A 21,030-nucleotide genomic window follows, 5' to 3' on the forward strand; every position below is an offset into this window, starting at 1 on the left:
TGTGTGTGTGTGTGTGTTTTAAATAAATTGTTAATAATTAGGTCAAGAAGCTTCATGAAAGGGTAAATGTGTTTTGGCAAGAATTTGTCTTAGGTAGTATTGGGAAGATTAACTTCTAAAAAAGCATTGTCAAAATCAGTACAACGGTACTTCGATGAGTGATGAATTCCTCCGCTCACCCATTCATCCTCCATCCATCGGGGATCCGTCGTGGGCTCACCCTTTGCCATGTGCATCTCTGAGTGCCCTGAAAGGCCCAGTGAGGTGGTCCAGCCTGCCCTCAGTGGGGTGGGGCAGGACAGGACTGTTGGGACAGAAACCACACAGGACAGAAACCACAGTGCTGAAAAGCCAATGCCTCACTCTGTCTTTCTGGGCCAGGGCCAAAGGGCTTCCTTGATCGGAAGTAGCTGTAAAAATTCACCAGCCCCTCAGACTCAGTGAAATAGAAAGAATCTCTTGGTGAGGTCCAACGTGCATTTTTAACCAGTTCCACTGTTAAAAATAGGTCAAAGGCAAGTAGATGTGATGAAAGTCCCTTCCTAAGGGGTGGGGAGCCATCCACCTGGGAGGTGGCTGCATTTCCCAGGACTTACCAGAGAGGCGGGCACGCCTTACAGCCCAGGGGTCAGGCAGCCCTTTAGGTATGGGAGAAGAAGTCTCTTGGCCTCAGGGACAGTGGCGATTTATAAATATGTCCACAAATTCTCTGAGACACCTCCCTTGAAAAGGTGGAGTTAATTCCTCTCTCCTTGAGTGTGGGCTGGCCCCAGTGACTTGCTTCTCACAGACAGAATGGGGCAGACATGATGATGTTTGGAGTCAAGACGAGATCCTGAAAAGCACTGAAGCTTCCTCCTGGCTTTCTCTGAAATCTCTTGCTCTGAGGGAAGGCAGGCATCACATTGCAAAGACACTCCAGCAGCCCTGTGGCTGTCCCCGTGGAGAGGAACTGAGGCCTCCTGACAACAGCCAGCATCAGCCCTATGAGAGACCATCTCAGAATTGGGCTTGTCAGCCCCTGTCAAGTCATGCCAGAGGCCTGTGACCCCAGGTGACATCTTGACTGCAACCTCAGGAGAGGCCATAGGCCCAAACAACTCCACTGAACTGCTCCTGAATTTCTGACCCACCGAAACACGAGAGACAATATATTTTTATTGTCATGGTAAGCTTGTTGTCCTGGGGTAATTTGTTATGTGGCAACAGGTAACTGTTACAGGGGCTTTGCACACAGTTCTGGACTGCTACTGAGTGAGCCCCATGTGCCACTCCAGTTGAGGCAGCCAGCTTGAAAACAACACCATGCAGGGTTGTGCGTGCTGTCCCGTTTGACGCATGTGTCTTCTCAACTGGCTGCTGACCTCACAGTGAAATTCCCAGGCAGAAACCTACACCGAGCTTCCAAAGAATCAGGAATTGGGGCATCCACTCCCCCGGGGGGACTATGTCTGGAGATGACGCCATTGCCCCTTCCTTACCCACAGAGTGTTCTTTTGAGACTTCTGTCTGAATGGAAGGCAGCTGGGCAGCCCCACTCCTGGCAGGGGAACAGCTTTTCTAAATGTAGAGCCGACGGCACATATGGGTATCAGAACCAGCACCTTTATTTCATTAACACCATGTTCCAACAGAATCAACTGACTGGCCATGATTTTGAAAAATAATGAAACAATGCTTTGGTGCCAAATTACCCCAGTCAACTCAACAGGAACTACGAGAACAGGTTAAAATGTAAGTGATCACGAGTACTTTTTGGATTAGAGTGAGTTTGGGAATGAGGGAGCAGAGTACAGTTCTAATGATGACTCCCTGTTGATGGAGTTTGTATCTGACATCTCTGTGGAAGGTAAGAATGAAAAGTGACTTTGCTCGAATCAACAAAGATTTGAGTTAAAAATTTTTTTTTTCAGTTAGGCTAGAACCCAGGAAACAGTGGGCAACGTACGGTAATAGTTCACAGAAAAGAAGATTCAAAAAGCTCTTGATACTTGAAAAAATTCCCAATTCCACTCACAAGGAAATGTAAATTAGAACTGCCCTGAAATAGGATCTCTCACCTTTCAGATGCGCCAAAATCCAAAAGTTGGATTTGGGTAACACATTCTGGTGTTGAAGTGGTAACGAGATAGGCTCCTGTGTATGTTGCCGATCGGAGTATAGAAGGGCACACACCTCGTGGAGGAAAACGTGGCGGCATCTAACACAATGACCTACGCATTGAGTGTTGAGAATGGCACCTTCCTCGAGGCTGGCACTGAAGACATACCTTCTCTGGTCACAAGCACTGTAAGCACAAGGTCATTCACTGTGATATTATCTCTAACATTAGAAGATTAGAAACAATCTAAATGTCCATAATTAGAGGAATGGTTGAATAAACTACAGTGTATTCACACACGAGGGGGCCATGTAGCTATACCAAAAAAGGAGAAAGATCCCTACGTATGGAGTCATTGTCAGGAGACCTTGTTAGATGAAAAAAGCAAGGTGCAGAGCAGCGTATGTTTGTGTGTGTGTGTTGTGTGTACATATATATATACACGTCTATAAAATTAGCATATCGTAAACTACATGCTATAATATTTTATACCGCATATATTGGTACATATTTTGCAATATGTATTAGTATTCATATATAAAACATACATATAAATATGTATTGCAAAATATATATCAACAAAAAAAAACACTGGAGGGGCGCCTGGGTGGCTCAGTCGGTTAAGCATCCGACTTTGGCTCAGGTCATGATCTCGCGGTTTGTGAGTTTGAGCCCTGCATAGGGCTTTGTGCTGACAGCTCACAGCTTGGAGCCTGCTTCAGATTTTGTGTCTCCCTCTCTCTCTGCCCCTCCCCTGCTCATGCACTCTGTCTCTCAAATATAATAAAGTTTAAAAAAAAAAAAACTAACCATAAATGTCAATGGAGATAAGTGACCCAAATTGTATATCAAATTAGGGATACAAAGAAAAATAATTATTTAAGTGACTTCCAATGTACTGCTCTAAATTTACATTTGTGCTTAGCAAAATCTATTTTAAGGATTTAAAAAACTTCAAAAATCTTTTAGTTTATTCATTAGTTTCATTAGTAGTAATACCGAATGACAATTCAAATGGAGAAAGAATCCCAAAGCCAGGAATCTACTATGGAAAGAGGAGACACTTCTATGGACTGCGATTCTAGTTCCCTTCTGGGGCTGAAGGGCACCCCCTGAAATGGGCCAGGGCGGGAACAGAGCAGTGACCAGCCGATGGCCACATATAACTGGGCATCAAGGTCCCTTTAGTAAAGGTGCACAGCCATAAAGGGCACAGGCGTCGTGAAGGACATCAGGCTCTGCCAGCCTGCACCAGCGGGACCTGAGATAACCTGTTACTGCTCACAGGGTAGCAGGGAGCAGACACAGGAGGGAAGCAGCTTGGCCTGGCCTAGCACCTGTCAGACCCGGGCTTCTGCCCCAACCCTGCAGGTCCCCAGGAGAGAGCCGCCGGTGGGGAGGCTCCTTCCTAGCAACTTTACTGCCTGAGCACCAGGAGGGAGGAGGAAAGTTCCAGAGCCTGAGAAGAGAATCTTGGAGGCACGTTAGTGCCTCATGGCCTTTAAATAAGTGTCGTCTGAGTGGTTTGGCACACAACAGCAGTGGTGGCTCATCTACCCCCAGCTCACCCTGCCGAACTTCTGGCCCCTTCAGGCCCAAGCAGCCTCCAGAAAGCAGCCAGAGTGGTTAAATCACTGACCCCATCTCAGCCCTGGCGGGGCAGGGGCCCTCTCCTGAGTGAGGTGGGGGACAGATATCCTTTCCAAGCAGTCACATGCTTCACCCAGCTGGAATCTCCCCCATCCCCGCAAAGCATTTCCTACTAGGGAAAGCTGCAGGCAAACCTTCCGCTCTGTTCTTGTTGTGGCCCTCAGGCTGGTGGCAGCATGCATGATGCTCCAGGAATCCAAGCTATGCAAGATCCCAGGAGCGCGCGTGGCATGAAGCAGACTGACCATGCATGGTTCCCCACCAACAGTCAGAGGACATTTCACCCCTCCGGCCCGCCCACCACCCCCACAGCATGCTTCCCAGCTCGTCTCTTCTTTGGAGAAGTTCCTACAGCAGAGGCTGGAGGATCAGGGTGTCCCATGTCCAGCGTGGCAGCAGGGCAGAGCCCAGCCTACCACACTGCCCGGGGAGCTCTCGTAACTGACCCATCAGAGGCCGGGAGGCCCCTCGAGGCAGCAAGACTCCTACTGTTCTCTTACTATTTCCCACTTGGACATTGTCGAGCATTTTCCATTTCAACCTGGCTACCTTTTACCTCCACTCTGCCTCATCTTGACAGACATCGTTGATGCTTGCAGTTGTAGGCACCCAGCAGTCCTGACTTCATCCAAACACGAAGAAGCAAAGATAAACCCATGCCTTCCCTAATAAATGAGTCCAAGGGCCCCCAGTCTGGAACTACCGGAAGTCTCCCTACATGAAAGAAGTGAGGGCCTCTGACATCGTCTCCCCACACCCTCGGGGTTGTCTCCCGAATCACTGGCTGGACTGCCTAGAAGGCTGGGCTAGGGAGACCGTGTGCAGCCCCCGTCAACACTGGGGGGCTGATGGTAAACCCACATCCTTCCCTTTTAGGACCCTCAGCACGGGGACGGGCTCTGTCAACAGGCCTCTCTGGAAGGCGTAGAAGTCACAGGGGCTCATAATCCCAGATAATCCGGCCCACTAGGTATTGCGTCTGCAGTTTCTGTGGTCCCCATGGGCAGTGTTTTGCAGATCCCGAGATGATAGATGTTACTCCCCTGGAGATTTGGATTTATTGGCCCAGTCTGGAATGGAACCTGGCCATTAACCTTTTCAATAGTTATAGGGGTTCTTATCCATGTGGACCCTCATAGATCCCGCCAGACTACTGTGTCTCTTCTGCCTAAGGCCACCTTCTAAGGTTCCCTTCCTATCTCTAGATCCATTCCTTTAGTATGACCTGCCCTGGAATGATGTCCCCCTTCAGGGGATATCTACCACCCACATGGCGATAGTCCTCTGCCCAGCACCCAAATCAGAAGGCCAACAGTCACATGACACAGTCACAGGACACCTGTCCCGGGGCCTCACCCCACCCCACTGCCGCCTCTTGGGTGTAAATTGGATGAGCACATCCTTGCTCCCCCCTCAGCTCTCATCCTCTGAAAAGCTGCTTCCCATGGCCTGCCTGCTGCGTTCCTCCTTCGTTTGTAAAGTGAAGAAATAGCAAAGGGACCTTACCTAGTCCAAAATTTGCTTTAGTTTTAGTAGGGGTTAGTCCACTTAACTGACCCCGGGAGAAGATGAAGAATCCACAAGAAGAGGTTTTCATGGCATGGAGGCAGCGTGGAAACAGTGTGCCTTGTGTGGATCGTCCCACCTGAACTTGCAGACCCCGTCACTGTTTGCCAGAAGGTGGCTTTCACACCTCCCGCCACCACAGGAGGGAAATCAGGAGTGAGATTTTCTATGCCACTGATGATAACGTTTTGGTATTCAAAAACAAGTGACACCCTTGGAAGGATGTTCCATGTTATCGGTCACTGGAGAAATTCAAACGAAAACCGGAATGAGGTACCATTTCATACTAACCAGGGTGGCGATGATGATGATGGTGATAATAATAATAACAAAAAATAACAAGCGTGGGTGAGGACGTGGAAGAATTGGAACTCGCACACATTGCTGGTGGGAACGGAAAAGGTCCAGCCTCTGTGCGAAAAGGTTTTCATTTAAGTCAGCATGGTCCAGCAATTCCATTCCTAGGTATATGACCAAAAGAATTCACACAGGCACTCCAATAGATGCTTGTACTGATACGGACGATGATGTGGATGAATCTGAAAAATATCATGAAATACCTAGAAAAGGTAACTCTACCAAGACAGAAGCAGATTGGTGGTTGCCGGGGGCTGGGGAGGAGGGAGGCAACGAGGAGTGACTGTTACGTGGGGTTCCTTTTGGGGTAATAAAAATATTTTGGAGTGAGATAGAGGAGATGACTATGCAACAGGTAAATGTACTAAATGCCACCGAACTGTTCACCTGAAAAATGGTTCGTTTCGTGTTATGTGAGTTTTACCTCGATTTAAAACAATGTTGATACCTATGCAGGAAAAAACACAACAAGTAACAGTCCACTAGGTGGTTTTTCAGAAGCTGTCACCCTTTGCCAGAACCTGGATAGGCAAAGGACGTATCTTCCATGACTCAATGATTTGCCCCAGCTCCACTGTGACGTCAGTCCTTCAATAAACATCTTCACCCCGGGGACCTGTCTCAATGCTCTGTCTTCTTCAGTCTCCACCTTCCTCAATGCTGCCGAGAACAACAGAGGTAGAAGAGACTTCCTAACTAGGAGGTCAGACTTACACCCAAGAATTTCTAACTGCATTTCAATTATATTAGCATAGAAAGGGAAAATACCCAGTCACAAACCCCAGCTTTGAGCCACTAAAAGGTCTTGGATATAAGGAGAACTCATACATGTTCAGTATGAAGTCTACCTAGAAATTTCAGCTTAATCGTTTTAAACAAATAACAGCAGAAGGAAGTGGTCATAATCTACCCTTGGCTCTAATTTTAAAATGTGAATAATTAACCTTCCAGGAAAAAAAAAAAAAACACGGAATTTTAAGAGTAGTTCAATAAACGTCCAATTCAAAAATAGATCGTTGCTGGTACCTGTGATTTATGGTGGTGGCAATTCCCACGGAATCAGTCATGACTTCGGTTAAACTACTGGAGCATTAACGCCCTTAAATTCTGCTTTCAGGCACCTAACTGCTGGGTAATATGGATTTTTTTTTATGTTTTTTTTTTTTTTAACTTTTATTTATTTTTGAGACAGAGCATGAACAGGGGAGGGGCAGAGAGAGAGGGAGACACAGAATCTGAAACAGGCTCCAGGCTCTGAGCTGTCAGCACAGAGCCCAACGCGGGGCTCGAACTCACGGACCGTGAGATCATGACCTGAGCCGAAGTCGGACGCTTAACCGACTGAGCCACCCAGGCGCCCCATGGGTAATATGGATTTTTTATGGGGGTTAGGCTTGTGTAAAGGCATAAAAAGTTCACATTTTTGTGTGATTTCATTATCACAACAGTGCTGTTACCACAGATTTTTATGTTCCAAAAGTCACTTTCTCCCGGGTAGAACTGCTAATACTTAGTGGTGATTTCTGGTTTATACCTAGAATGAAATACTTACCGTCGCACCCAACAGTACAAAAGCTGTTGTTCATCAGTAGCCTTATAAGAATAAAAGCCAGTGGGTCCAGGCAGCCTAGCACCAATACGTTGTAACCGAAAGGCACACCCTTCCACAGGAATCTAGCTACCACAGTAGCCCAAGAAATCTCTTTTCTGACGGTGTCATTCCACAATGAGGAGGCTTCAGGATATCAACGTGCTGGTCACTGTCCCCGTATAAACGACCTAATTACCTTCTTGCAAAATGGAAGAAAGAAAAGAGGAATAGGAGGAGGAGGAAGAAGGAAGACAGGGAGAGGGAAGGCAAGAAGAGGAAGAAATAATAAAGAACTTAGGAGAGTCGTCTAGTTTCTCTGCTTCAGAAGCAGTTAACATTGGAAATAGAATGGGCCAGGCTAAACATTAACAGCTGCCTCCGGTCAGCCTTTGACAGAAACAGGGTAGCCACAGGCTGGCCTTCAGAACCCAGCTAGATGGGTTCAAAACCCAACCTCACCATTGAGAAGCAGTGTGACCCGGGGTCACTTAATTAGCCTCTTGGAACCTTTGTTTCTTCGTCTACCAGCTTGAATGTAGTAGGTCTAAATGAGAGAATCAGCTTATGGGCACTTTGCCTCTCCCGTGGTCCAGAGCGCTTAATGCAGAACGTTCGCTATGGATGTTGATACTGAAAGGCCAGGGAAATCAGAACAGAGCCGATGCCACTGTATTTTTTTTTTATTACAAAACAAATTATATAAAATAGTGATTGATTTTATGTACAATTGAACTGGAGTCACGGTCGGGAAGGCTCAGAAGATGGGGATAAGGATGTGGTTGCCGCGATTTCTTTTTCTTCGTATCTGGGAGGCAGTTCAGAGGAGAGATGCGGAGTGTACGAGATCCCAGCGGATGAAGGAGACCCAGAAATGGTGTATATAGATTCACAATCTCTCTCAGAGCCCACACCTTGGCCCCCAGGAGTTGGGGTCCTACTAAAAAGAAGGAAGGAGAACAGAAAGGAAGGAGAGAGTAGTGACACACATTAAATATGAGGTTCTTTTCAAACGTTTAATTATATGCTTTTAGGAGCATTTGCAAGGGTCTCAGGAGTAATTTCTTCCATGTTGTATTTCTTATAGATATATCTTGATTCCTTACTCACTATTTTCCTTACAGCTGATTGTAACATTAAGAGAATTTCACCCTGTTTTGTCTTCCTTGACATTGAGAAGATGCGAGGTAGGAACATATAGGTGCCATTCAAAATGAGTATACACACACACACACACACACAGGGTTATTACTCTTCTCTGCCTGACTCTTCTCTGTTTCTGTCTTCTGGGACAGCTAGCATAAGGCAGACAGAATGAGGCAAATAGAAAATTAAATCAAACCAAAAACTTGAAGGGAGGCAGTAAAGCTTAGTGGTTACTGGAGTGCGTTCTACCAGGCAGACCTGCCTCTGAATTTCCACTCCGCCGCTTTCCAGCCGTGTGATCGTGAGCAAGTTACTTAACCTCACTAAGCCTCGGCATCCTCATCTGTAAAATGGGGATGATCAGAGTGCCTACTCTCCTACCCATGAGAATTACATGAGATAATGCAAGTAAAGCCAGACTGTGGCACACAGAAATCATGGTAGTAGCAAGTAGGAGTTGTTGTCGTTTTTTACGTCAACAGACATTTATTTAGGGCTTGGGGAGGTTCATCATTGGAGTAAAGAATAGAAAAATTCACTAACAGAATTCTACAAATGCCCAGAACGTAACCTCCCCTTCATCCCTGCAGGACGGTTCCTATATCCATCTCTGGTTGGATCTCCAGCTCACCACCCGGTTTGAAGCGCAACAAGAACATGGGCCTTAAAACACGAAGGACCAGGTAAGGCAGCACCCATCCCCAGCAGTGGGGGTTTCCAGACATCCCGGTGGCCATGAAAGTCAGCCTCCCAGCCAGTCTGGCCGCCTCCAGCCTTTCCCCATTATGAACTGCACCAACCACCGCTTGCATCCCATGGCCGTGTCTCTAAAACCTTCAGCTGCGTCCCTCTGCAGGAAGGAAAAACACCTAGATTTATGTTGTTTAACCCCAGGTATGCGTCCTAATTTGTGGCATATGGGGAGCATGGCGGAGGGGAGTGTGAATCTTATATTTCTCTTCATTCAGTCTGAGAAGGTTCCGAGGCCCAGGGAACAACTGAACGTTGAGAAGAGAAGCCAAACTTGGTCAGGTCAGGGTGCAAGCTGATTTTAGCCAGTCACCCAAGTACCTCCATGAGGTACTGAAAACCTGTGTTCCTGTTGGAGGTCGCTAGGGGACCCCCATATCTCCCCATGATCTAAAGCGGCAAAGCCCAGTGCTCAGTCTGGCTGATGACGTGTTAAACATTTGGAGGCTCACCCATGCTAGGAACTCATAAAGATACCTGGAGAAGGCTTCGTATTAACCCGGCATAACCACTTTTACAATTTTTCACGTATGTGCTGCCTACAGTTTCCTGAAAGGTACCGTTACTATTAAGGCAATAATTCTGATACAATGTCAGCAAAAAAGATCCTCCCACTCTAACGTTGATTCCTGTACCGCAGCCTTAAAACTGATTTGGCCTGAGCTGAGCCACAGACCCGAGAAGGTTAAACATGCTTACTCTTGAAGTGCAAACGCAAAGTCTTACCCATAGTTAAAAATACTGTAATACGAAGGTGGATTTTCATTTGGAAGCAAACCGTTAGCCCCAGGACTTCGGGTTACTGCAGAAGCTGAAGATTCAGGAAAGTAAGGTGGTGGGGGAGGTGGGAATATTATCACGGCATCACCTGGGGAAAGACAGTATTTCGTTGAAAACAGGTGAGAAAGAAATGCAAGCACATCAGCAAGAGCAAAATAAATTAATGTTACGTTTGGCCCATGTATGTAAAAGGTCAGAACACCTATGCCAACTCCAGAATTGAAAAGTGGGACTATCAAATTCACAGAGACATAGGGTGGACGTAGCCAGGGGCTGGGACAAGGGGGAATTGGAATGAATGTTTAACGGGGGACAGTTTCTTCTTGATGATGAAAAACTTCTAGAACTTGGTAGTGGTTATGGTTCCAAACACCGCGGATGTACGTAATACCTCTGTGCACTTAGAAACGCTTAAAATGGTACATTTCATGTGATCTATCGTTTACCACAGTTTTTTTCAAACAGTGGGCCACTATTTCCTAGCAAGTCTGAGCTAAAGCGTTTCTGTGGAGCATTTGCTTCCTGGGGTTGTCTCCTGCTGCAATAGCTTACTCCTTCTCAATTTGAAATTTGGAGTCATCGACACTGAGCTGTTGGATGAGGCGCCTTGTTCCTTACATGCGGTGTTAGCCTCTGAGCAAATGACAACAGGCTAGGCCACAGCCGCTCTTTCAACTGCCAAAGCTGTGCTGCGCGCCCTTCTACAGGCTTTTATTCACCCTTTCACCCAAGCTTTCCAAGAGAAGTCACACTCCAGTTAAGCTTGTTTTTCTGTTTTCGGTTTTGGTTTTTGTGTCTGCCTTTCTGTTGCTGCTGTTCATTCCAGAACACATCCCGTGTTGTGGGGAGGAGACAGTGGAAACCAGATGCAAACTCTACCTTGTACTCCAAATCCAATACAGAACGTCGCATGGGGGTTGCCCAGATCATTCTGGCCCTGCGGCAGCACCAGAGATCTGCCGAAATAGAGGTCCGAGGGCAGCCTCTGATAAGCCGGCAGCACCAAATGACAGCTTAGGCAACATGCAGGAGAGAGGACTTTGATTCACCACAGGGAGGCAACCGGTTTGTACGGGCAGCAGACCCGACGCCCGTCTAGGTCAGGACAAGGTTCGTTACCGCTACCAGGGTGCCATTTGCCAGTTACCAGCCCCGCGGGCCCTGGGCTGTCACATCTGTGACCGGCAGGCCATCCCTAACTGCACCTGCCTCAGAGAACGGGCAGGAGGGCTGGGTTCTTGTGTGCTGGTCACACAGCAGACTGACTCAGCTCTAACACACCCGCGAAGGTGCTTAAAGCCCAGGCCACCAGCAAGTGGCACCGATCCACGTGTCGGATGAAACACTCCCGGCTGGCCACTCTCCACCGTATTACCTCGACTGCTTCCCCGAAGCAGACTTAGCCCTGCCAAAAATGTGTTAAGTCTTTCTCTCCCTCCGCAAGCACATGGCGCCTAGAGCTTAAAATGTACGTCGATAAGCTAAACTTGATAACATATAATGGTTATCTTGGGATCCTCATGTAGTTTTTTTCGCAGGTCTTGGTAGGTCAGAGGAAGTAAGGCTGACTGTGCACTTTAATTACACAGCGTGGAACAAAGGCCCCGGGAATAAGCCTCTAGAGCAGGCCAGTCACCTGTCCAATGCAAACAAGGAAGTGCTCAAAGCCACCAGCTGTCTCTGGGGCTTGTCCAAGCCTCTGCTTGTCCTCCCTCTGCAAGGGAGGCTCCCCGCCCTCCCCACCCTTGCAAACTGCTCTCCCTGAAAGCAGCCCCATCCCCCCTGGATTTCCCTTTCACTGTGTCCCCCAGGACCTGATGTCTTCTGGGAGGTGACAGCAGACATCCCTCAAGGGAGGCCTAGCTCATAGCCCTGCTTGTATATCCAGGACCCGGCACTGAGTGTGCCCATGACGGGGATATCTCGTGTGTCTGGGGAGGAGCGGCTTCCATTCCAGGAACAGTTGAATTCTGGGACTTGGCCAAGGACTGCCTCTTAGCACCCCAATCCTTCATAAGGCAGAACTGAGCATCAATAGACAGTATCTATCTGGAGTCTTGGCAATTACACCAAAAGGCATGGCTGCGGAAAACCTAAACCCTATCCCATAATATCAAAGGAGAGAAAAACAAGGAGTTAGGCTGCCAGACTTTCACAGGGGTGATGGTACTGAAAGGGTTAAGCGGAAAAGCCAGCATCAGGATGAGACCACCCAGGAGTCACTGTGTCCCAGCACCAGCAGCCCTGCTTTCTGCTGCCCCTCAAGTCCAGCCACCAGGAAGGAGGCTGAGCCCCAAAGATCCCCCGATAGTAAACCCCAAGGGCATACCTCGAAATGCTCCCGAGTGAGTGGAAGACTGTAAGCATCAAACGCGTGTGTTTACTTAGACCCACCGTGTTCCCCAAAAGGACTGAGAACATCTACAACATAGGGTAAGCCCTTTAGCCATGTAACGGCTGCCCAGGACCCTAGGCATAAACCAGTGCTAAGCGGGGGCCACGGTGTGTGCGTGGCCGCCTGCCTGGGTTGGGATCCTGGCTCTGCCACTTGCTGGTCTGTGCCCTCGGCAAGTTACTTGAGATCCCTGTGCCTCAGTTTCTTCATCTCTAACGTGGAGGTACTAAGAGTAGCTGCCTCATTGGGTGGTTGTAGGTGTGAAAGAATTTGACAGAGTAGGTCCTTGAAGAACACTTGGATGGTATTTGGTCCCAGGATGAACCCTGCGTCTGTGTTAGCTGTTGTTAATGTATAACTGATATTGGTGTGGCCCCCATAAATACATAAATACACAAATAAGTAAGCCGGGAGCTTCAACCATGGCTCAAGGTTGCGTCTGTAAACCCATGTGCCCTGCTCTCCAAGGCCAGTGCCATGCGAGGCTGGCAGTCCAGGGCACCCCCCGCTGTGAATACCGCTGCTTCCACCAGACCCCCCCCCCACCCCCGAACACGAGAAACGTGCACCACACTCCTTCTCTGCTCCTGTCCCATAATGCTCTTTGCCGAGCCTTGCAGATGTCAAGGCTACGGCTTGAGAGCTTTTCCCTTTCCAAAGCAGGAGACTGAAAAAAGAAAAGAGCGATTGGTGAAACTGAACAGCAGCGGGGTTTTTCATTGGTTGTGTGAAACTGAGGCAAAAGCTACTGATGTTCTGTAGGGGGCGGACTCTGGGAGCTATTCCTCCATCTGTTCTGCAGAACCCAGAGAACTCAGAAGTCCTGGCTGGGCATTCCATGGGGGAAAGAAGTGACAGGTGCGATCACAGTTCAATTTCATCTGTGCCACTATTTCCAAACTTCACCTCCATCCTGAAGCCACAAATGACAGCAAACGAAGAACGACGTGGGAAACCTTGCAGAAAGCTGCCTCAAAACATAGAAGATGGCTGGCCTTGGGACAGACAGGATCCTAGAATGTTAGTGCTGCAAGGAATCTCAGCAATGCAAGGCTCATTTTATAGATATGTAAACTAAGGCCAGAAGAGGTTAAGGACTTCCCAAGGACAGCCAGCCAGTGATAGCCAGGGATGAGAGTCTGCATGGCCGGCACAAAGTGCCATGTCACTTGGCAGGTCTCTAACGTGACAGAAGGTTCCCAGGCTCTCCTTAGCAGTTTCCGTCACTTTCCTCTTAATTTGCTCTGTGACCTCAGTCAAGGTCACAACTTAATGTCCCAGTGCTTTTGCTAAATAATAAGGAATTGCTGGGAGGAGATGAGGTGTACAAGGATTCTTCCAGGGCTTAACACAGCAGCAGGACTGTGCACATGTGCGTATGTGTGCACATGTGTGTAAGAGAGAGACACAAAAAAGAGACTTTGGGCCAGACCCGAGGGCAGCCCGGTGAAGCCTTGATGCTACAGCCACTGTGCTATGAGCATGCATAGGAATGACAGCCACCTACCTACAGTGACCTGGACAGGCTCCGTGTTCTGGATCTGTCTGTCTTCAGCTTCAGAGGCCTCCTGGCCCACATTCAAGTTGTTTCTCTTCTTAACATGGGCAACCACAAAGAAACACAATCCCATGAGTACAATCAAGGGTCCCATGATCTGCAGGGATAGGAATCCACAGATCTGGGGCTCCACGTCGGCAGTGTCTGTCTCATTCAGGGGTTCCTGTGCCCAGTCGGAGCCACATCCAGGGACCCAGATGCCAAGTATGCTGATGAGCATGCCGCTTGTCAAGAAGAGAAACCCAAAGATGAGGCACTGGGCAAACTGGCGGCTCTCTCCACAGAGGAAGGCTCGGTCGGGGTCCGCCTGACTGCCTCGCAGGTGCCCCTCCCGGAGCTGAAGCCGTGCCCGGGAGCGGGCCAGGATCACAGCCCCGAGCCCAACGGCGGCACAGGCAGGCCCAGCGACCTTCAGCACCATGCTGCAGTCTGGGAAGGTTTTGTATTGGCATGTCTGGAACCCAAAGATGGAGAGCAGGACTCCCACGCACAACAGGATGGCACCAAAGACAAAAAGGAAGAAAATGACCTTGCTGACACTCCTGTCTGGCTGGACCCCATCTGGCTCAGCAGCAGCTACAGGAGACATGGCCAGAAGAGGCCCCTTCCCCAGAACCAGGCAGAATGGATTTCCTTCCCTCCAGTGGTTGGTTGGTTTCAACAGCTCTGAAAATGTAACCAAACACCAAATTAAAGTGGGCACAGGTGTTCCTGACCCGCCCTGGCCATTTCAGAAATCACACTAGGATGAAATCATAGGAACAGAACTTTATGCAAGGGATACACTGGGGAACAATGAGCTGGTTTATGAGTCAGAAGCACCGGCATTCAGAAACTCTTGAATATGTAATTTTATGAAGATACTGAAGAAGAGGAAATGCAATGACCATGCACCTAAGAGTGTGTTTAAAAAAACAAAACCCATACAATAAACGTAACTGGGCGTGGCTTTTCCTGTTATGAGTCTTACAAACTCACTTCCCCAGGCAAAAACAAAAACAAAAAACAAAAAAAACAGTGGCGAGTGAGGGAAGAACTACTGGGATTATTTCTGATTTACAGACATCCCACGTTTCATCACAGCTGCTCCGAACATTTCTAAGTCAGTAAATTTTCGTTCAGTAACTAACTTTCCATTTCCTGTTTTAGACTGTGGCAACTTTCCATTCCCAGCCCTTTTCTAAGGCTGTCACATCTCCAGGAGGCCCAAGGTCAGCAGTGTCAATTGAATGGGAAGGCAGTTCAGGAACAGAGTGGATTTGGTGGTTTTTAAGTGAACTGTGTCAAACTTCGTCCCTTGAGTTCTCAAACAGGCACTGGGGCTGCGCCGGCCTGGCTGACCGGGCTGGGATGACCCAGGGGTGTGTGGCACAGCGGGTCAGGCGAGGCCTTGCCTCCCAGGCGTGCAGATGGCCTCTCACTCACCCTCCTCCAAAGTGCCTCTCACTTCCACAAAAAAGGTGTAGGCTCAGTTAAAAATAAGCAGCCAATAAAACCACCAGTTACAGAGCACTAAACAGCAAGAGGACTTGACTTTGGAAGAAGCGGGTCAGTGAAACCAAGTGGGAGAGTACCTTCCACAAGATTACCAAGCCTCGCGCTTACATTATCCTGTATGAAGGGTACCCTATGCCGTTGTGAAAAAGTTGCCTAGTTTACTACGTTGACTTGATCGTCCGTGTAGTTCTCTCTTCTTACTCTAATGAGTGGAATATTTTACCAGGACCCTTCAAGTTGAGGCACTGGAAAAAGCAACCTAAACGTGAACACCATTTTTACTTGCTCCAGGAAAGAAAACTTAAAATGCTTTGTGCCATTTGTATCTATGATCATATGAAGGAGATTGAGATTGAGGCTCTAAAGCCAAGGCCATCTTGATAGATCCAAATGAGGCCCAAGGAGGGTCAGCTAATTTAGGTAACGAAAGCAAATAGCTGGTCTTACACTAGGAAGTACTTTTCCAGGAAAATGTTCACTGAAATCAGAAGGAAGTTGGGGCGAGAAGGAAATATTGGCGGGAAATAAGTTTCCATTTTAGACCTAGACAAACTATATTTATGAAGGTGCAATAAGCTGAGACAAACACTTAAAGACAAGGTTGCACTAATTGAAGAAAAAGAAATCGAGATCATGTAATCTCTTTTGCTGGTTCCAGTGATAAGGGTGATTCTCTGTTACAAAGTCCTATCAGGAATTTCTGGTACCTTCAACTCTGAAGCGAGTCACAAGGCTTCAAATGACTTCAGGCAAATTCCCAAATACTAGTAAAGTAAATAGAAGCCTCAACCTGGACTTGTAGCTCTTTTCCATGGACTAGTGGACTAAACACCTGCCATATGTATTAATCCCTCATCCAAAATAGCGTGTGGGTAGTCAGTCTGTCTCGTATACATGCACTCACAAACGGACACAAAGACATCGACACTAACAGAAGAGTAAACCTTTTTTAAATACCAACCTACGTTTAATGTCCCCAAAGCCGAATCCACCTCCCCAACACAATTTTTCAAAGGACATTTCCAAATCATCGGCATCTCACCCAGCCTAAAACTCGGGTGCATCTGGGGATCCAGGCAAGGGCAGCCAGAAGTCTTTTACAGGGAGTAGTTTCGTGGGTTTTAAGAAGCCGGGGCGCAACAACAGCCCCGAGCGGTTCCGCCTGTGGCTCCCACCCTTGCAGGTTTAGCTCGGGATCTCCATCTCGCTCCAAGGCTTGGTCCCAAAAGCGCAGCGCCAGACCCTGCGCGGGAGTGCGGAGAAGCGCGGGGACCCGAGCCGCTTACCTGAAGCTTCGTCGGGCGTGCGCGCTGCCTGCGCCGGGGCGCGTCCCGGGAGCCTGGCCCGGGCCTGGGGGAACGTGCTCTGGGAGGCGGCGCTGGCCGTGGGCACCCGGCTGGGCGCGGCCTCCCTGTGGCGGCCGGCTCCGCACGCTCCCACCTGCGCGTCCGGGCGCGGAGGGCGGGCCGCCACTGTATTTACAGAAGGAGGCGGTGCCAGAGGGGGCGCGGCGGGGCAGGGCCGACTGGCGGGAGCTGGCCGCCGCCGGGTGCTGCCCTTCGGGGCCGGAGACGCGCCCGGCGCGGCAGTGGAGGACGGGGGACGGCCTTGGAGCCCGGGGCGGGCAGATCTGGCCGCTTCTACGCCCGTGACCGTGCGCGCAAGGAATCCAGGAAAAATGGGCACCCCCGCCACTTCGCTGGCCCACAGCCGTGGGAGGTAGGGGGCGGCGAGTTGAGGTTCTCCTCCCGGCTGTCCGAACTGCGCGCTGCGAGATCCAGGCAGCAGGAAGGGAGCCGGTTCCCTTCGGGGTCCCGGGCCCAGAGTTGGGGCAGGGGGAGACGCGGGAAGGGGACTCGCCCGCTGCCCTCTCCGATGTGCTGGTGGCCCAGGCAGGACGGGGCCCTGCGTTCCTGAGGCCGTGCTTTCGGCCACGACGCCGTCTAGGGCTAGTCTACCCAGTGGCTTGTGCCACCCCTGCCCCTCCGGAGACCTTGGGGGGGGGGGTCACTGGAGCAAGTCCCTCGCTGTGAGCTCCCCGACCAGGAAAGGGTTATGGAGACACCAGGTCCCTGAAACTTGCGCTCTATTAGAATGTGAGACAAGGGTCCTCCCTACCTGAGCCATCCAGGCAGGAGCTCCTAGCTCCAGTACTGAAGCAGGCCTTGGGCAGGTCAGCTCTGTCCCTTCCGCCCTCACGCTTATGCTCGGTCCGCCTTACCACAGAACCCCCTTTCGGGTTCTCGATTGTTAACAGTAGGCCGGAATTAAACTGGTAACTTTCCCTGCCCTTGAACCAGTCCTTTCCTTTCGGGATGGGTTTGCTAATCCCCATGCTATTTGTAACCTGCCCGACGACACGTGACAGGGACCCAACCGCGCCAGTTTCCACACCAGAGGTCAGGGCGCTGTGGAAGGTGAATCAAAGGCTCAGCCCAAGTACAGAGGGGAGCCCTGGGGACTTTCCCCAGCTCCATCGCTTCTCCCCACTTCCTGTCCCCTTTGCCTGAAACCCAGTCTGGAGTTAATGCCAGTTGCTTTAAGCTTTTTAAAGTGTGCGCACTCTGCATATCTAATACGGCAAGTTCTCTAGGTCTCACTCTGCTTAGCTGATTTCAAGGCATGAGAAGCAGGGGACAGAGGGAGGCAGCGGGAAGGGCGCTTCCCTGGGCTTTGAGTGAGGGACCCCTGGGTCAGAGACATGAGGGTTGGGGAGGGAGGCATACTGGACACGTTCCTGCGTTGGGACTTGCTGGGGACAGTTGTCCCGGTGGCCAGATGTCGCCTTTCTCCCACCCGGAGTGCCTTGGCCTCTGAGAATCTCTGCCCTGACTGAACATCACTGATTGTCACGGCAATGCATAATACTGATGACACCACCACCCCTTGTTCTGTGCCAGGCCCTGCCACTCTACCTGCAGCCTCCACTTGTTTAGTATGTCTCCAGCGCCGCAGAGAAGGCTGGAGCCAAAGAGGATGGGGGGCTAAAAACCGGTCCGTTTTCAGTTGTGGAAACCAAGACCCAAGGGCAAAAATTGACCTCCCCAGCTGGCTTGTGTGGAGCAGGGGCCTGAACCAGATGTTCTGGCTGTTCCTCCTAGGTACACCCGTCACCCAGAGGACACACAGTGCCATGAACTCAGAATGTGGCTTTTTATTACGTGGCTTTTTAATCAGTGTAATAATATAGACACCGTATCCCAAGGACATTGCAGCAATCCGTGTCCCAGGTGGGGATCCTGGTCAAAGTGTCAGGATATTTCCAAGGTAGAGAGGCCTCAAAGTACACCTAGCTAACAAGCAGAGAGCCGGCAGGGGTGATTTCACAACAGCAGTGGACACGGAGCTTTCTAAGAACACAGGCCCTGAATACAGAAAGTGCTCTCCCTACGCAGGCCTGCTAACAGCTCTTTTTTGTACAAGGGGGTTTCCATCTCCTTTCCCCGCTCATGCTTTCCTTCTCCTGTATTGAAACTCAATCTCTGGTCACGTCGTGTGCGGACCTGCGAGGGCCCTGTTGACACAGCTGCCCCCCCACCTCCCCCGGGTGCCACATGACTGCGGGCTGGCCACACATGACGGACTTGAATGTACTGGCACCAAGGACGATCAGATTAGCCTCCACTTGGGATATATCTGCCGCTTGGACTGTTTGTCTTTTGGAGCCTGTTTGACTAAATTAAAATCCTTAGAAACCGATCAGCACTCAAGTATGAAAGACATGACCACCAGCCTCCAAGGTGCTCGTTTTCGTAGCAGACCTACTTTCAGGAAAGAGGCTGGGTCACCTCCTGCCTGTGTAAAACCAAGTGGCCTTTTCCAGCTTGTGTGGTAGTGAAAAAAGACAAGACCAGACAGACTCCTTAGAAAAATAGCTGCAGAACGAACTATGAAAAACGGATGAATCTTGCATTCAGGAAGTGAATCTGGACAGTGAAGACGTGGCATGCGTTCATTCATTCATGTGGCAAATATTTAGTGAGTACTGAGCACATGCCAATAAACAAGACACAAAATCCTTTGCCCTCCTGGAATTTCTATTTTAGTAAGGAGGAGAAAGACAAAAAAAAAAAAAAAAAAAAAAAAAAAGACACGTATGCTATCCGGAGTATTAGGTGGCAGTAAGTGCTGTGGGGAGTAAGAAATCCCAGGAGGAGGCGGGGGACATTTCGCTTTCAGCAGGGTGGCTGAGGAAGGCGTCTCTGAGAAGGTGACACTGTGGCAGAAACTTGAAGGGAATGGGGAAGCGAGCATAGTGATGATCTATTATTGCCTAACAAATTACCCCAAAACTTAGAAGCTTAAAACAGCAAAGATTTATTACCTCTCACTGTTTCTGAGGGGCTGGAATCTCAGAACAGATGGGGGAGGGTGGTTCTGGCTGGGGATCTCCCATCAGGTTGCAGTCAAGCCATCTGAAGGTGACTGGGGCTGGTGGGTCTGCCTCCAGGGTGGCTCACCCATGGCTCTGGGCAGGAGGCTTCAGTTTCCAACCATGTAGACCTCTGCAGAGAGCTGCCTGATTGTCTTCATGACATGCAAGCTGACTTCCCCTAGACTGCATGATCCAAGAGAGAGCGAAGGAGGGGGAAGACGCAGTGCATTTCGTGTTGTTGTCTCTAAAGTCCTACACCATCACCTGGCTTTGCGTTGTTCCTTTGAGTTGGGTCAAAGGGAGGGAAATTAGTCTCTACCTCTTGAACATATTATAAAACATATTATAAACATATTATAATATTTATAATTATAACATATTTATAACATATTGTAAAACTATCACAGGGAACAATAGTGATATTTTGGCAAAGGTGGGAAGAACACTTCAGACAAAGGAAAGAGCAGATGCAAAGGCCCTGAGGCAGAAGCAGGCATATTCGAGGAAGAACAAGAGGGAGGCGAAGGTGATGAGGTAAGCAAGGGGATGAGGAATAGGAGAAGAAGTCAGAGAGGAAAGGTGTGAGGTGAAGCGGGGGGGGGGGGGGGGGGGGCACATGCACCAGATTGCGAAAAGCTTTGTGGTGCTCTGAGTGACATGAGAAGTCTTTGGAAGCTTCTTTAGCCAAGTGTGTCATAGTCTGACTTTTTTTTTTTTTTTTAAAGGAAACAGTGGCTTCCAGGTGAGAGTCACGTGAGGTCCTCCTCAGACTCAGGAAGGGTAGAAGGGAGACATTTAGGAGGCTAATAAAATAACCCAGGAGATAAATGACTGTAGCTTGTGTTTGGAGGTGATAAGGCAATTGGACTCTCTATATGCCAGGAAGAGAGAGTCAACGGGGTTTTCCTTGGACTGGATGTGGGTTTTGACTTTAAGCTTTTGGGCCTGGGGAACCAGAAGGATGGTTCTGGCATTGCCCCAAGATGGGGAAGAATGGGGGCACCTGGGTCGTTCAGTCGGTTGAGTGCCCGAATTCCGTTCAGGTCATGATCTCATGGTTCCTGGGCTTGACCCCCACGTCGGGCTCTGTGCTGACAGCTCAGAACCTGGAGCCTTTTCAGATTCTGTGTCTCCCTCTCTCTCTGCCCCCACCCTGCCCGTGCTCTGTCTCTCTCAACACTAAATAGACATAACAAAAAAAGAAAAGAAAAGAAAAGAAAGGATGGGAAGAATGAAGGCAGGACCAGTTTGAGAGGGAAGCTTTGGG

General features: G+C 49.4%; 1 protein-coding gene across 3 annotated transcripts; it reads right to left on the reverse strand.

The window, feature by feature from the left end:
- Nucleotides 1–7,927: 7,927 nt before the first annotated feature.
- TMEM171 (transmembrane protein 171) lies at nucleotides 7,928–17,704 on the reverse strand. Of its 3 annotated transcripts, none has more exons than XM_025924891.2 (4): nucleotides 17,507–17,704; nucleotides 13,841–14,557; nucleotides 9,885–10,026; nucleotides 7,928–8,199 (listed from the first exon to the last, which is right to left on the reverse strand). In XM_025924891.2, the coding sequence occupies exons 2-4, from the start codon at nucleotides 14,478–14,480 to the stop codon at nucleotides 8,004–8,006; spliced, it is 978 nt and encodes a 325-aa protein (XP_025780676.1). In that variant the 5' UTR covers nucleotides 14,481–14,557; nucleotides 17,507–17,704; the 3' UTR covers nucleotides 7,928–8,003. The 3 variants fall into 3 exon arrangements, with proteins under 3 accessions (XP_025780676.1, XP_086555215.1, XP_086555230.1); XM_086699089.1 differs by having other exon boundaries at nucleotides 7,928–8,202; XM_086699104.1 differs by lacking the exon at nucleotides 17,507–17,704 and adding an exon at nucleotides 16,675–17,433 and having other exon boundaries at nucleotides 7,928–8,202.
- Between the last annotated feature and the right edge of the window lie 3,326 nt (nucleotides 17,705–21,030).

Source organism: Puma concolor, chromosome A1, assembly GCF_028749965.1.
Source record: "Puma concolor isolate L17-30 chromosome A1, mPumCon1.1.hap2, whole genome shotgun sequence".
Taxonomy (NCBI): Eukaryota; Metazoa; Chordata; class Mammalia; order Carnivora; family Felidae; genus Puma; species Puma concolor.